Source organism: Gigantopelta aegis, chromosome 9, assembly GCF_016097555.1.
Source record: "Gigantopelta aegis isolate Gae_Host chromosome 9, Gae_host_genome, whole genome shotgun sequence".
NCBI classification, from domain to species: Eukaryota; Metazoa; Mollusca; class Gastropoda; order Neomphalida; family Peltospiridae; genus Gigantopelta; species Gigantopelta aegis.
This window is the reverse complement of record NC_054707.1, coordinates 17,544,612-17,560,514: the sequence shown is the minus strand read 5'-3', so window position 1 is coordinate 17,560,514 and position 15,903 is coordinate 17,544,612. Positions and strand designations below refer to the sequence as shown.

General features: G+C 38.5%; 1 protein-coding gene across 4 annotated transcripts in view; it reads right to left on the bottom strand.

The window, feature by feature from the left end:
- LOC121381996 (1-phosphatidylinositol 4,5-bisphosphate phosphodiesterase delta-1-like) overlaps positions 1–15,903 on the bottom strand; it is a 106,169-nt gene that overhangs the window by 56,412 nt on the left and 33,854 nt on the right. For 3 of the 4 annotated variants that reach the window (XM_041511455.1, XM_041511457.1, XM_041511458.1), the window contains exon 1: positions 12,681–12,895. The exons of the other annotated variant lie outside the window; for it this stretch is intronic. In XM_041511455.1, the coding sequence (XP_041367389.1) occupies positions 12,681–12,870 (190 nt within the window). In that variant the 5' untranslated portion in view covers positions 12,871–12,895. Of the gene's footprint in view, positions 1–12,680; positions 12,896–15,903 lie in introns of those variants that run through there. 4 annotated transcript variants of the gene reach the window in all.

Below are 15,903 nucleotides of genomic sequence, written 5' to 3'. Positions count from 1 at the left end.
GGGTACTAGTATTCCTGAAGGTGTAAAGATCGGTTATTTGCTGCACCTTATTGCTGTTAAAATATCCCTTTCTTAATTGATACACAGAAGATATGTCGGGAATGAATGGGTACTAGTATTCCTGAAGGTGTAAAGATCGGTTATTTGCTGCACCTTATTGCTGTTAAAATATCCCTTTCTTAATTGATACACAGAAGATATGTCGGGAATGAATGGGTACTAGTATTCCTGAAGGTGTAAAGATCGGTTATTTGCTGCACCTTATTGCTGTTGTTAAAATATCCCTTTTTATTTAATAGTAAAACTTACAGGTATTTTAGCGATTTGGGATCCGATTTAGGTGGCCGCTGGCCGCGTAAGACAGGTGACCACTTATTACAGGTGCCTTTACATTATAAATTGTTTGGGAGGGAAAAAAGTGGCCGCTTAAGGCAGGTGACCACTGAGTACAGGTGGCCGCTAGGACAGGTTTGACTGTATGTATATATATATATATATACAGTTTTCTAGCTAGAATTTTGATGGGGCAGGGCGCTAATTTAATTGTAGGGCATTTTTAATGCAAAAATCTTATTTTTGAGGCAAGTGCTGGATATGATCGAATTTTTTCAACTAGGTGCTTGCTAGATGGTGTGTGGTTATGCGCGTGAGGATTACTTCGCATTCAAGCTTTGTAAGACTTCCTGTCTGCAGTCATATCGACTAACAATAGAAAAGAAAAGAAAAAACATACAACGTTAGTGCTGTCGGCTTTCACAACTGGCTAAACAATGTATTGTCAAACGTTTTTTAGTTGGGAATCCAGACTTGTAACAACACTCTACACGCTTTGAGAAGAAAGCAAGATTTTGTAGTTTTGTTTGACAATGAATTGGGTCAGGGCGGCGATAATCGGGGGCGGTGCGGCACAAAACGGGGGCAGGGCGCAGCACCCCTCTATTTATTGCTAGCTAGAACACTGTATATAAATATATATATATATATATATATATATATATATATATATATATATATATATATATATATATATACTGCTTTGACATCCATAGCCGATGATTAATTAATCAGTGTGCTCTAGTGGTGTCATTAAACAAAACAAACTTTAACTTCTAACTTTTAATATATATATTAATATATATATATATATATATATATACTACTGCAATATGTAATTGTAGTCAACAAGATGGCTATATTAGCTGGAATCAGTTTATTTTGTTTAACGACACCACTAGAACACACTGATTAATTAATCATCGGCTATGGATGTCAAAGCAGTATATATATATATACAGTGTTCTAGTTAACAATAAATAGAGGGGTGCTGCGCCCTGCCCCCGTTTTGTGCCGCCCTGCCGTGTACAATAATCGGCTATTGGATGTCAAATATTTGGTAATTCTTACTCAGAGGAAACCCGCTATATTTTTTCCATTAGCAGTAAGGGATCTTTTATATGCAGTTTTCCACAGACAGGACAGCACATACCACAATCTTTGACCAGTTGTGGTGTGCACTGGTTGGAAAGAAAAAACCCACAACCACTGAGGTGGTTTGATCCTGCGACGCAAGCACCTCAAGTGAGCACTCAACCGACTGAGCTAAATCCCGCCCCTAGCTGGAATCATGTAACAATATAAGATGACCGGCCTCGGTGGCGTCGTGGCAGGCCATCGGTCTACAGGCTGGTAGGTACTGGGTTCGGATCCCAGTCGAGGCATGGGATTTTTAATCCAGATACCGACTCCAAACCCTGAGTGAGTGCTCCACAAGGCTCAATGGGTAGGTGTAAACCACTTGCACCGACCAGTGATCCATAACTGGTTCAACAAAGGCCATGGTTTGTGCTATCCTGCCTGTGAGAAGCGCAAATAAAAGATCCCTTGCTGCTAATCGAAAGAGTAGCCCATGTAGTGGCGACAGCGGGTTTCCTCTCAAAATCTGTGTGATCCTTAACCATATGTCTGATGCCATATAACCGTAAATAAAATGTGTTGAGTGCGTCGTTAAATAAAACATTTCTTTCTTTCTTTCTTTCAATATAAGATAAAAACAAAGCTAGGGTAGTTCCATTAAATATTACACACTTGAAGCAGTCAGAAGTCTGAGTTGGTGTCCACGACAGGCATGCTTAAACAGGTTTTTTAAATTATAAAAACACACCAAAATGTCCCACACCCAGTAGAATCTAGCTGTCTGCCCCAGTTGCAATGTAACATACCCATCACAGACCATTCACAAGTTAATATCAAAGCCGTAGAAAAATCTCTATCCATTACCTTTCAATAAATCATCCTCCAATGAGGGTATTAATACCAATAACCCTCTGTCTGAGAATCCAATGTGCGACCACGGGCGAGACGTAGCCCAGTGGTAAAGTGCTCGCTTGATGCGCAGTCAGTTTGAGATCGATCCCCATCGGTGGGCCCATTGGGCTATTTCTCATTCCAGCCAGTGCACCACGACTGGTACATCAAAGACCGTGGTATGTGCTATACTGTTTATGGGATGGTGCATATAAAAGATCCCTTGCTGCCAATCGAAAAGAGTAGCCCATGAAGTGGCAACAGTGGGTTTCCTCTCTCAATATCTGTGTGAGCCTTGGCGAGCTCTGTGAATTAGGCCCCTGTATTATACAACTACTGGTATAGGCTTACAGGTTTTCTAGAATTGTTATAAAATCCACTAGCCATGGGATCAGTGATTTCTTAATTTACTAGCCACGATTAAAAATTCAATAGCCCTACTTTAGTTAATACAATTTTACTACTAATAATAATGTCACCTAGAGAGGGAGCAACAGCTTAAACATACTAAAATTGGGGGTGGGGGCAGGATATTCATATTTACAAAATAAACTCTTTTTTTTCACTAGCCATCAGGCATGGCAATAGTAGTTTTTTACTAGCCCAACAATGAATATCACTAGCCATGGGAGTGGGGCTACCATAATCTAGAAGCCCTGTCTGGCATGGCAATACTAGTTATTTACTAGCCCAACACTGAATATCACTAGCTATGGGAGTGGGGCTACCATAATGTAGAAGCCCTGGCCTACATTCAAATGCGGTCAGCAGCCACCAAAATTGGATCATAAATTGCCAAAATATCTTTGTGGTCCTTAACCATATGTCTGACGCCATATAACCGTAAATAAAATGTGTTGAGTGCATTGTTAAATAAAAAAACCCCTAAAAAACATTTCCAATGTGTTACCAACTGAGCTATATATAAGGCTATAATAATATAAACCCAAAATGTTCATTCAAAGCCAAGGTTAGAGGCCTAACCTCATTTTTTTTTAAATTGGCACCCCAAAAAGTTAATCATTTGAACATAAATGTTTGTTTTTTGTTTGTGGTTGTTTGTTTAACGACACCACTAGAACACATTGATTTATTAATCATCGGCTATTGGATGTCAAACATTTGGTAATTTTTACATATTGTCTTAGAGAGAAAATCTACTACATTTTCCCATCCTTTTATATGCACCATTCCACAGATAGGATATTACATACCACTGCCTTTGGTATACCAGTTGTGGTGCACTGGATGGAATGAAAAATAGCCCAATGGGCCCACCGGTGGGCATCGATCCTAAACCGACCGTGCATTGTGCTACATTCTGCCCTAACACCTTATTTATACAGACACTGATATTCTAAACATGAAAATATTGTTAATTAATTATTAATATGTAATTTTAGTCACGGAAAATTATCTGTTACTCATGAACATGTTACAGTGAAACAAAAACCCGGGACATTCCCTTTAACAATCATGGCAATAGATGGCAAAAAAACGGGACATTCCCTTTAACAATCATGGCAACAGATGGCAAAAATTGCATATATCATACAGTATAGGTTTATTCTCTACAAAATCCCAGTTTTATACATATTTTAACCTCAGACTTGCAACCCACAGAAACTACTCTAAAACCGGACACCCTTGGGATCAAGACAAATGTCCGGTATTAAGAGGGATCTGGTTTAGAGAGGTTAAGTTCTGTACTGGTACCCTGACATTATCAATATATAAATATCTGGGGCAATAAATATATTTAAAAAAAAAAAAAAAAAAAAAAATTAAAACAAATCTGTACTGGTTTAAGGGAATTCCGGTTTACAGAGAGTCTGGTCTTGAGAGGCTTCATTGTATACTATATGCTAGAAATAAACCGGATTTTACAGGAGCTGAGAAAACCACAACTGAACATGTGTGATGATTCCTCAAGGGATCATGAATATCACATGGGGAACGTTAATGACTATGAAACTAATCCAACCTGGGGATGGTCGTGAGAAGTCGATTGGTGCCACCGTCTGGAACAATGGGTTTAATGGTGCTGTGCTGCCGGGGCAGTGTTGTACTTACTGAGATAGACCGATAACACTATCATTAGCAACGTAATTGTATTAGTAACATACAGAGGCCATTAGAGCTAACAGTAGAATGTTAAAAGAGCAGTTGTTTAGATAATAGTTCTTTGGATACATTAAAAGTAGAGTGCATTACCGTGGTTAAGCCGTTGGACATAAGGCTGGTAGGTACTGGGTTCGCAGCCCGGTACTGGCTCCCACCCAGAGCGAGTTTTAATGACTCAATGGGTAAGACCACTACATCCTCTTCTCTCTCACTAACCACTAACAACTAACCCACTGTCCTGGACAGACAGCCCAGATAGCTGAGGTGTGTGCCCAGGATAGCGTGCTTGAACTGTAATTGAATATAAACATGAAAATAATTTGAAGAAAGTTTTCATGTAAACAGAAGTTAGAAAGTCTATTTTGTTTAACAACACCACTAGAGCAATATTTATTTATTTATTAATCATCGGCTATTGGATGTCAATAATTTGGTAATTTTAAACATATAGTCTTAGATAGGAAACCCGCTACATTTTTCCATTAGTAGCAAGGGATATTTCATATGCACCATTCCACAGGATAGCACATACCACGGCATAGACGTGGAGTGCATTTTTCTGTAAACAGAAGTTAGAAAGTCTGTTTTGTTTAATGACACCACTAGTGCACATTGGTTTATTAAACATCGGCTGTTGGATGTCAATGATTTGGTAATTTTAAGCATATACATATACACATGTGGTCTGAGAGAGGAAACCCGCTACATTTTTCCATTAGTAGCAAGGGGTCTTTTATATGCATCATTCCACAGACAGGATAGCACATACCACAGCATAAAAGTGGAGTGCATTTTCATGTAAACAGAAAGTAGAAAGTCTGGTTTGTTTAACGACACCACAGAGCCACATTCATTTATTAATCATCGGCTATTGGATGTCAAACATTTGGTAATTTTAAACATAATTTTAATCTTAGAGAGGAAACCTGTTTCATTTTTCCACTGGTAGCAAGGGATCTTTTATATGCACCATTCCAGAGACAGGATAACACATACCACAGCCTTTTATGTACCAGTTGTGGTGCATTGGCTGGAATTAGAAATAGCCCAATGAGCCCACCAATGGGTACCGATCCTAAACCATCATCCACACATCAGACAATTCAGGTCAGATCAGAGAATTTAATGTGCACATTCAGAGCAAGCTGTTGAAGTGCACGCCTGTCCTGGGCGCAGGATCAGGCAAGTGTTTTACCACTGGGCTATATGTCCCACTACTGGCTATATTATTTGGTGTCTAACATATAATATGATTAACCTTTGTTTTGTTTAATGACACCACTAGAGCACACTGATTTATTGATCATCAGCTACTGGATGTCAAACATTTGTTTATTCTGACACACAGTTTTCAGAGAAAACATGTTACCTTTTTTCATTAGCATCAAGGGATCTTTTATGTCCACTTTCTCACATACAGGACAGCACATACCATGGCTTTTGATATACCAGTCGTGGGGCATGTGTAAAAATGTGCATAGGAAAAATTGCTAGCCTGTTAAGAATAAAAAGACTAGACATTTTAACAGAGGAAGATGATCGCTCTCACATTACATATGCAGTAATCCATTAATACGTATCCTATAACAACGATCAAGGGAGTGAAGTTGTGTACTCAGGAAAGAGTGCTTGAACCTCAGTTGAATATAATTATGCCAATAATTACAATCATCATCATATTCTTCATGGCCATCATCAAATTTTCCTAATCTAGTAAATATTTTTATTGCTATCAATATGTAGACGTCGCCATAAGCTCAGGCTGATGTGGATTTTTGTTGTCATCATAAGGTCATTCAACTGCACAAGATTTAGCTCTTTACTTTTCTGGGCAGACAACCTATGTTTGTACCCTTGGACCCTTGAACTTTAGATGGATATAAATAACATATTTTCTTTATAATTATGACCACATTCCAATTCAAATATTTTTTTTAAAACTGACAATGGTCATAATTTTCTCACACACAAATAAAAAATAACCAGTGAGTTGTAGTTTTGGAATATTACACAAATGAAATGATGAAAGTGAAAGGCTATCACAATATTAAAAAATCCCATTATATAATATGTAATATAGGAAGATTAACAATATTTTATTATTTATGTTTTCTTTGATATTAAGGAGACATGCCTTAATTTTTAAACACAATGATGTTTTTATCACTATTAAAGCAGTTTTTTGATGAATCCAATTAGAAGTACTTACATGTTATTATTTAGAGTACATGTATTTATTTTCATACACCTGAAATGTTTCTGGTCATCCAGGTTTTTGTAATGCCCCAAAATGCATTTTTCATAATTCTACAAATGCATGGGGTGGGATGTAGCCCAGTGGTAAAGCACTCGCTTGATTCACGGTCGGTCTGGGATCGATCCCAATTGGGCTATTTCTTGTTCCAGCCAGTGCACCACGACTGGTATATCAAAGGCCGTGGTATATACTACCCTCTCGGTGCGATGGTGCATATAAAAGATCCCTTACTGCTAATCGAAAAGAGTAGTCCATGAAGTGGCAATAGCGGGTTTCCTCTCTCAATATCTATGTGGTCCATAACCATATGTCTGACGTCACATAACCGGTCTGACGTCACATAACCGTAAATACAATGTGTTGAGTGCGTCGTTAAATAAAACATTTCTTTCTTTCTTTCTAAAAATGCATGTTCATCTGAGAAGTATTATGGTTATCAAGACAATTAAGCTCTAATTATTTTTAGAAAATATTTCCCCATTTAAACATCACAGATTTTAGCTTTTCTCTGTTATAACTTTATCCAAATGTGTTGCAGGTTTATAGATTAATAAAACTTAGTGTCCATTTTCACGGGATTAAACTAGGGTCTGCACCTTTAATAAATACTAGGTTTAAAGTTTAAGTTAGTTTGTTTGTTTAACAACACCACTAGAGCACATTGATGGATGTCAAAAATAACATAAAAAATCCATCTATAATAGAAAATTGTCTGTATTTAATTGCAGAATAAAATGGCTGTGTTTAATTTAAGAATAAAAATGACACATGTTTTTTGAAAAGTTTAACATGTTATGTAACTCTTGATAAAACACTTTCTCTGCTCCCACTTAACAATATTGTGCCCCCACTACCGGAGCAAAATATTAGCCCCAAGGTACAGCAACACAACAATACCTTTATTCACTAGTACAATATTGTTAAAAAAAAGAAATCAATGACCCATATAACACAGCCAAACCCTTTTGGCATGGTCAGTCATGCATGGTCAAGACATACATGGTCAAGACATATTTTATTTTAGCTTGATTTCCATGTTTATATCCACTGAAAGGTTCAAGCATACTGCCCCTGTTTTACAAAACAACCTTAGCGCTAAGATTACCTACCGGGTAAATGCATAACCAAGACTGATATATCAAAGACCGTGGTATGTGCAAACTTGTTTTCTTTAACGACACCACTAGAACACATTAATGTATTTATTATCAGCTATTGGATGTCAAACATTTGGTAATTTTGACATATAGTCATAGCAAACCCGCTACATTTTTCTGTTAGTTAGGTCAGGTCAGGTCAGCTCAGGTCAGCTCAAGTCATAGGGTATTATGTGCACATTCAGAACAAGCTATTGTAGCGCACACCTGTTATGGGCATAGGTGCCGGCCTTGGCTCCTCTGTCCAGGACAGGAAAAGGGTTGGGATGGGTGGGAGAGGGGACTGCCCGTGCTGGCAAAAGGAAGAAAATGGTTTATTTAACGATGCACTCAACACATTTTATTTACGGTTATATGGTGTCAGACATATGGTTAAGGACCACACAGATATTGAGGAAGGAAACCCACTGTTACTACTTCATGGTCTACTCTTTTCGATTAGCAGCAAGGGATCTTTTATATGCACCATCCAATAGACAGGCTAGCACATACCACAACCTTTGATGTACCAGTAGTGGAACACTGGCTGGAGCGAGAAATGCCTGCCCACACTGGCAAATGTAAGAGATCAGCAGCAGCCTGACCGTGATCGGTAGTGGGCGGGGCAATTTTCGTGCTATTGAATTTTTGAATGTCCCGTAGGATTAAGTTGAAAAGGAATGTATTGCACAATTTTTTGATGGAAATTTTTTCACTTTTTGGAGCTGTTCATCAAAAGATAAAGGGGAGTCTGTTAGTAGCTAGGGATCTTTCGTATGCAGCACCATCCCACAGACAGGATAGCACATACCACAGCCTTTGATATACCAGTCGTCATGCACTGGCTGTAACAAGAAATAGCCCAGTGGACCTACTAACAGGGATCGAACCTAGATCAACCGTGCATCAAGCAAGCACTTTACCACTGGTTTACCTCTCGCCCCTTCAGTTCATACAAGCCTTAAGACTGACAGTTTAACCACAATTCTGCCACTGATGCTGGATCTCTCAAGACGTTCACAAATTGTACAGTTTAGATCCATTTAGTAATGGGCCAGGATTTAGCTCAGTCAGTTATGGGTAGAGTGTTCACCTGAGGCACTTATGGTCATAGGATCAAACCTCCTCTGTGGACACACTGGATTTTTTCCCTATCTCAGCAAATGCCTGATGACTGAAAGGTCGTGGTATTTATTATATAACCTTTTGCAATTTACCGTTAGTTTTAAAATGCAGCAACAAAATAGTTCCGGCTTTCTTACAGTGAAGATAACACTTTCTATAGTGACGGTAACACATTTTAGAGTGAAATAGTGAAATGTTCACTCTAAAATGTGTTATCGTCACTGAGTGACTGATAACTCTTTTATTTGACTGATATTTAAGATATTTTACTAAATGTTATATAATAAAAACTTTTCTCTCATAATATAATCCATTAACCTCCGTCCAGCTAGCACCAGTGTATCCACTTGAATATAACCACAAAAATAATTTTATTTCCATTCCAACCAGAATTCATAACTATAGTCCGTCCCATCATTCTATAAAAAAATCATAAATAATTTGAATCTGGTTTGATGTAAGAAGAAAAGTAAGTGTTTTGAAAATACCCCCCCCCCCCACCCCCCCCCCCCCAACTATTTTTGTGTTCAGTTTTAAAAACAATCAGCTCAAAAATAAATAACTTGTAGTAAATTTCATAATATGAAAAAAGGCAATCCCGGTGTGGGATCAATCCCTGTTGTGGGCCGATTGGGCTATTTCTTGTTCCAGCCAGTGCACCACGACTGGTATATCAAAGGCCATGGTATGTACTACCCTGTCTGTGGGATGGTGCATATAAAGATCCCTTGCTGCTAATCGGAACGAGTAGTCCATGAAGTGGTGACAGCGGGTTTCCTCTCTCAATATCTGTGTGGTCCTTAACCGTATGGTGTTGAGTGCATTGTTAAATAAAACGTGTCTTTCTTTATTTTTCCCTGTGGGATGGACTATATAGGAAGTGTTGAAGTACTGTATGTTAGAATCTAGAGGTGTAATGTTACAGGTACAATTAGGGTCATGATAGGATACTTATTCCGAACCTGGGGCGTGATATGATACGTATCATGATACTTAAGAAAAATGCTATGTTACCAGGCCCTGATTCCCATACTTTCCATGTTGTACACGTTAAAAATAGTAAAGTTATTATTGGTAATATGACATACGGCCTCCATATCCAACATGGGGCGGGATATAGCCCAGTGGTAAAGCACTCGCTTGATGTGTGGTCAGTGTAGGATCGATCCCCATTGGTGGGCCCATTGGGCTATTTCTCACTCCACCCATTGCACCATGACTGGTATATCAAAGGCCGTGGTATGTGCTATTCTGTCTGTGGGAAAGTGCATATAAGAAATCCCTTGCCGCATTAGGAAAAATGTAGCAGGTTTCCTCTGATGACTACGAGTCAGAATTACCAAATATTTGACATCCAATAGCCGATGATTGATTAATCAATGTGCTCTAGTGGTGTCTTTAAACAAAACAAACTTTTAAATATAAACCAAATGACTCTAGGTACATGTTAACTATATAACTAACCCTAACCCTACTAAGCAAAATAGCGGGGTGGGGGGGTGGGTGGGGGGGCGTGGAGGGGTGGGGGGCAATGGTCGGATATTTTACCTGACCAAGTGTCACATAATGACCAAATGTTTGATATCCAATAGCCAATAATGAATAAATCAATGTGCTCTTGTGGTGTCGTTAAACAAAACCAAACCATTAAACAAATATTACATTCCTTGAACTTGCTCATTATTAGCCATGTCTTTCCCTGACCATATGGTCCTTCCACAACCACAGTTATTACTATTTCGCAGTGGTGTCGTTAAACAAAACCAAACCATTAAACAAATATTACATTCCTTGAACTTGCTCATTATTAGCCATGTCTTTCCCTGACCATATGGTCCTTCCACGACCACAGTTATTACTATTTCGCAATGGACAAAGTTGATATAAAACTTTACCCAATGTACGTAATCAAACGATGTTATTAACTATCAACTTGCAAAAAAATATAATCTTACATAGTTCCAATCTCAGAAGATCTTCATACGTGGAGAGTTGGCAGCCGGGATCCTTTATAAACATAACTCTTGGAGTATCACAGGGATTTTATCACCTGTCCGCAATCAGTATCGGTAATCCCTACCAAGTCAATACGACTTCACGCGCAAATAAATATCACTCAGTTAATAACAAATCCATATTTTGTAAACACTTTTTAAAAAAGGTCTATTTCCAGACCTGGGAAGAAGCAAAAAAAAAAAAAAAAAAGATGTGACAAAAGGAATTTTGGTACAGCACAGTGGACTCCGGTAACAAAGCTGACAATAGTTCATTGTTGACAACAGAGTAGTGTAATTTGTTGCTTAGCAGTAGTTAAATCCAAGGAGAACATATTCAGACAGCTTGGGAGAGGTCCAGGGTTTTAAGTGACCAGAAATTGATCGTACTGAGAAGTTGAGTGAATTGTCGTTAAGATTGGATAAAAGACAATGTTTGTTAGGTTAAGTAGATTGGGTGTAAGACAATGTTTGTTAGGTTAAGTAGATTGGATAAAAGACAATGTTTGTTAGGTTAAGTAGAATGGGTGTAAGACAATGTTTGTTAGGTTAAGTATTGTCCTCGGATTCTTCTTGAATAATACTATAGCCTAAAGCACAATACACACACAGAGATTTTGATCCATCTGTATAAGTTAGAAAGTACAGTGAAATCCCTCTAAACCGGACATCCTTGGGACCAAGTAAAAAAAAATAAAAAAAATAAAGAAATGTTTTATTTAATGACACACTCAACACATTGTATTTACGGTTATATGGCGTCAGACATATGGTTAAGGACCACACAGATATTGAGAGAGGAAACCCGCTGTCGCCACTTCATGGGCTACTCTTTCTGATTAGCAGCAAGGGATCTTTTATATGCACCATCCCATAGACAGGGTAGTACATACCACGGTCTTTGATATACCAGTCGTGGTGCACTGGCTGGAACGAGAAATAGCCCAATGGGTCCACCAGCGGGGATCGATCCCACACCGACTGTGCATCGAGCGAGTGCTGTACCACTGGGCTACGTCTCGCCCACCCCCCTCCCCCAAGTAAAATGTCCAGTTTTAAGAGGTATCTGGTTTAGAGAGGTTAAGTTCTGTACTAAATTTAAAATAAAAAAAAGACAGTGAAAAATGTCAGGTTTTTAAAGAGTCTGGTTTTGAGAGGTTTCACTGTATAATATTCTGCCCTTGAATTCGACCACTGGCAAGGTCAGATACCTGTGTCAGGGAAAGCGTATATAAAAGACCCCTTGCTGCATTAGGAAAAATGTAGCGGGTTTCCTCTGTTGACTACGTGTCAGAATTACCAAATGTTTGACATTCAATAGCTGGAGGGGAGGGGCGTAGCCCAGTGGTACAGGTTTCACCTGATGTGCAGTCGGTGTAGGATCGATCCCTGTCAGTGGGCCCATTGGGCTATTTCTCGTTCCATCCAGTGCACCACAACTGGTATATCAAAAGTTGTGGTATGTACTACCCTGTCTGTGGGATGGTGCATAAAAAAGATCCCTTGCTGCTAATCGGAAAGAGTAGTCCATGAAGTGGTGATAGCAGGTTTCCTCTCTCAATATCTGTGTGGTCCTTAACCATATGTCTGATGCAATATAACCAAAAATAAAATGTGTTGAGTGCGTCGTTAAATAAAACATGTCTTTCTATAGCTGATGATTAATTAATCAATGTGCTTCAGTGGTATCGTTAAATAAAACAAAAGTTTTCTATAAAACAGTTTCTAATATTTACGTACCCTCTTCCTGATCCACCAGCCAAAATGGAATATCGAAAACAGCCGGTTCCTCATCTTCCGGCGATGTCCTGTCAATGTCTGTTAGTTCATCTGCAGTTTGATTGGTTTTCTTTTGTTTTAGTTCATATGCAGTCTTATCCTCATCCTGCACCCGATGTTTCGATTTACCAGCACAACCAAAAAAATCCATCTTGTCTACCGAAATATTTCTTTTGTTTTCCAGTTATTTCAACTTCTGCCGGAATATCTGTGCATTTTGAAAATTTAAAGATTTTTTCCCCACAATATTTATTGTGGCTCTTGTAATATTTCTAGTGCTACCATTTAGCAAAGTTTATTTACCAAATTGAAATAGCTGTTGCATTTTGAAATTTTAAAATTTTACACTGGCCTCGGTGGTGTCATGGTTAAACCATTGGACATAAGGCTGGTAGGTACAGGGTTCGCAGCCCAGTACCGGCTCCCACCCACAGCGAGTTATTAAGGGCTCAGTGGGTAGGTGTAAGGCCACTGATGCCAATCGACTACGTAAATACATGCAGACGTTATCTGACTGATCTTATCAGTATGGTCGTTTTTGATGCTATTGATTGATAAGATATAAAATAAGATACAATCAAAATTATGATCACTGTATATGCACTAATTTACACTGAAATTAACAATTTCAGTTTAAACCAAATTAACAATTTTGAAAAAAAAATTGGTTCGTTTTAACAGTTATTTCGCTATACATAGTTCGTTCTATACATTAAAATTTATGAATACTACTCGTATATAAGGGGGTGAAATTGGGACTTTACAATCAGTTCGTTCTAACTAGTATTTGTTGTAAGCGTGTTCCTTCTAAAAGTACTTTACTGTATATTAACTTTTGTCTAAATATCTATAGATGCATTTAGGAAATTTAAAGACAGTTTAAAAAAATTTTTTATAACAGCTAGTAATATTTGTATCACCAACACTTAACAAAGTTAGTGTAGCAAAGTAAAATAGCTTTTGTTTTAAAACTACGTGACAGAACTATCAAATGTTCGACATCCAAAAGCTGATGGTTATAATGAATCAATGTGCTCTAGTGGTGTCATTAAACAAAACCACTTTCAGGTCTAGCTTTGGGTGATCAGAATTTTTGCCAAAGTATTTTCCAACAAAATATCAATTACACAATTTTCCCCCCCACCAAATAAAAATAAAGTTTTTAAAAGTTTAAAATTTTGTGAATTTGGCAAGTGGCAGAGCTTGCCCTGACTTTAATTGTTGAAGAGAATGACAAATGGGATTGATTTTTATAAAACATATACTTAGGCCTAAACTTATATTTAACTAGCGTTTTTCATAAAATTGTTTCTTTTTATTTCCAAGCAATTCTTTTTGGTAAAATAGACTTTGTATCAGTTGGTAGCAAAAGAAATGTCATTTTTAATAGCAGACTGCTTTGAATCAGTGTTTTGATGCTAGGAGACAACAAAAAGCCAATGTAACAAAGACGCAAACAATCGATAAACCATTCTGATAATAATGTTGGGTAATATTATATTTATTAACATAATACTGCTGCATACATGCATATTAATTAATATTATACCAGTATCAAATTGGTGATTGACATACATACTAAACAACAATAGGAAGGAAGGAAATGTTTTATTTAACGATGTACTCAACACATTTTATTTACGGATATATGGCGTCAGGCATATGGTTAAGGACCACACAGATATTAAAAGAGGAAACCCGCTGTCGCCAATTCATGGGCTACTCTTTTCGATTAGCAGCAAGGGATCTTTTATATGCACCATCCCACAGACAGGATAGCACATACCACGGCCTTTGATATACCAGTCGTGGTGCACTGGATAGAACGGGAAATAGTCCAATGGGCCCACCGACGGGGATCAATCCCAGATTGATCATGCATCAAGCGATGTTTTATTTAATGAAGCACTCAACACATTTTATTTATGCTAATGGAAAAAATGTATTGGGTTCCCCTTGCTGCTAATCGAAAAGAGTAGCCCATGAAGTGGCGACAGTGGGTTTTCCTCCCTCAATATCTGTGTGGTCCTTAATCATATGTCCAATGCCATATAACCCTAAATAAAATGTGTTGAGTGCGTCGTTAAATAAACCATTTCCTTCCTTTCTTTTCTTTATCCATATAAATGATTTGAACTTTGACCCAGACCTACATTTACTGTTCACCTAATTATATCTATTCCAGGCTGCCTGTAGCAGCACTACACACAAGATATCATATACCAGTCTCTCACTGCCAGAGTTTCTTCCAAGACCCAGAACTTCACTATCTGACACATGTTTTTCACATTATAATACAGTTATTCAGCTCTATCTTTAGGCGGGACATAGCCCAATGGTTAAAGTGCTCGCCTTATGCGCGGTCGATCTAGAATTTAGGATCGATCTCCAACGTAAAGAGCTCGCCTTATGCACAGTTGATCTAGAATCTAGGATCGATCTCCATCGTAAAGTGCTCGCCTTATGCACAGTCGATCTAGAATCTAGGATCGATCTCCATCGTAAAGTGCTCGCCTTATGCACAGTCGATCTAGAATCTAGGATCGATCTCCATCGTAAAGTGCTCGCCTTATGCACAGTCGATCTAGAATCTAGGATCGATCTCCATCGTAAAGTGCTCGCCTTATGCACAGTCGATCTAGAATCTAGGATCGATCTCCATCGTAAAGTGCTCGCCTTATGCACAGTCGATCTAGAATCTAGGATCGATCTCCATCGTAAAGTGCTCGCCTTATGCACAGTCGATCTAGAATCTAGGATCGATCTCCATCGTAAAGTGCTCGCCTTATGCACAGTCGATCTAGAATCTAGGATCGATCTCCATCGTAAAGTGCTCGCCTTATGCACAGTCGATCTAGAATCTAGGATCGATCTCCATCGTAAAGTGCTCGCCTTATGCACAGTCGATCTAGAATCTAGGATCGATCTCCATCGTAAAGTGCTCGCCTTATGCACAGTCGATCTAGAATCTAGGATCGATCTCCATCGTAAAGTGCTCGCCTTATGCACAGTCGATCTAGAATCTAGGATCGATCTCCATCGTAAAGTGCTCGCCTTATGCACAGTCGATCTAGAATCTAGGATCGATCTCCATCGTAAAGTGCTCGCCTTATGCACAGTCGATCTAGAATCTAGGATCGATCTCCATCGTAAAGTGCTCGCCTTATGCACAGTCGATCTAGAA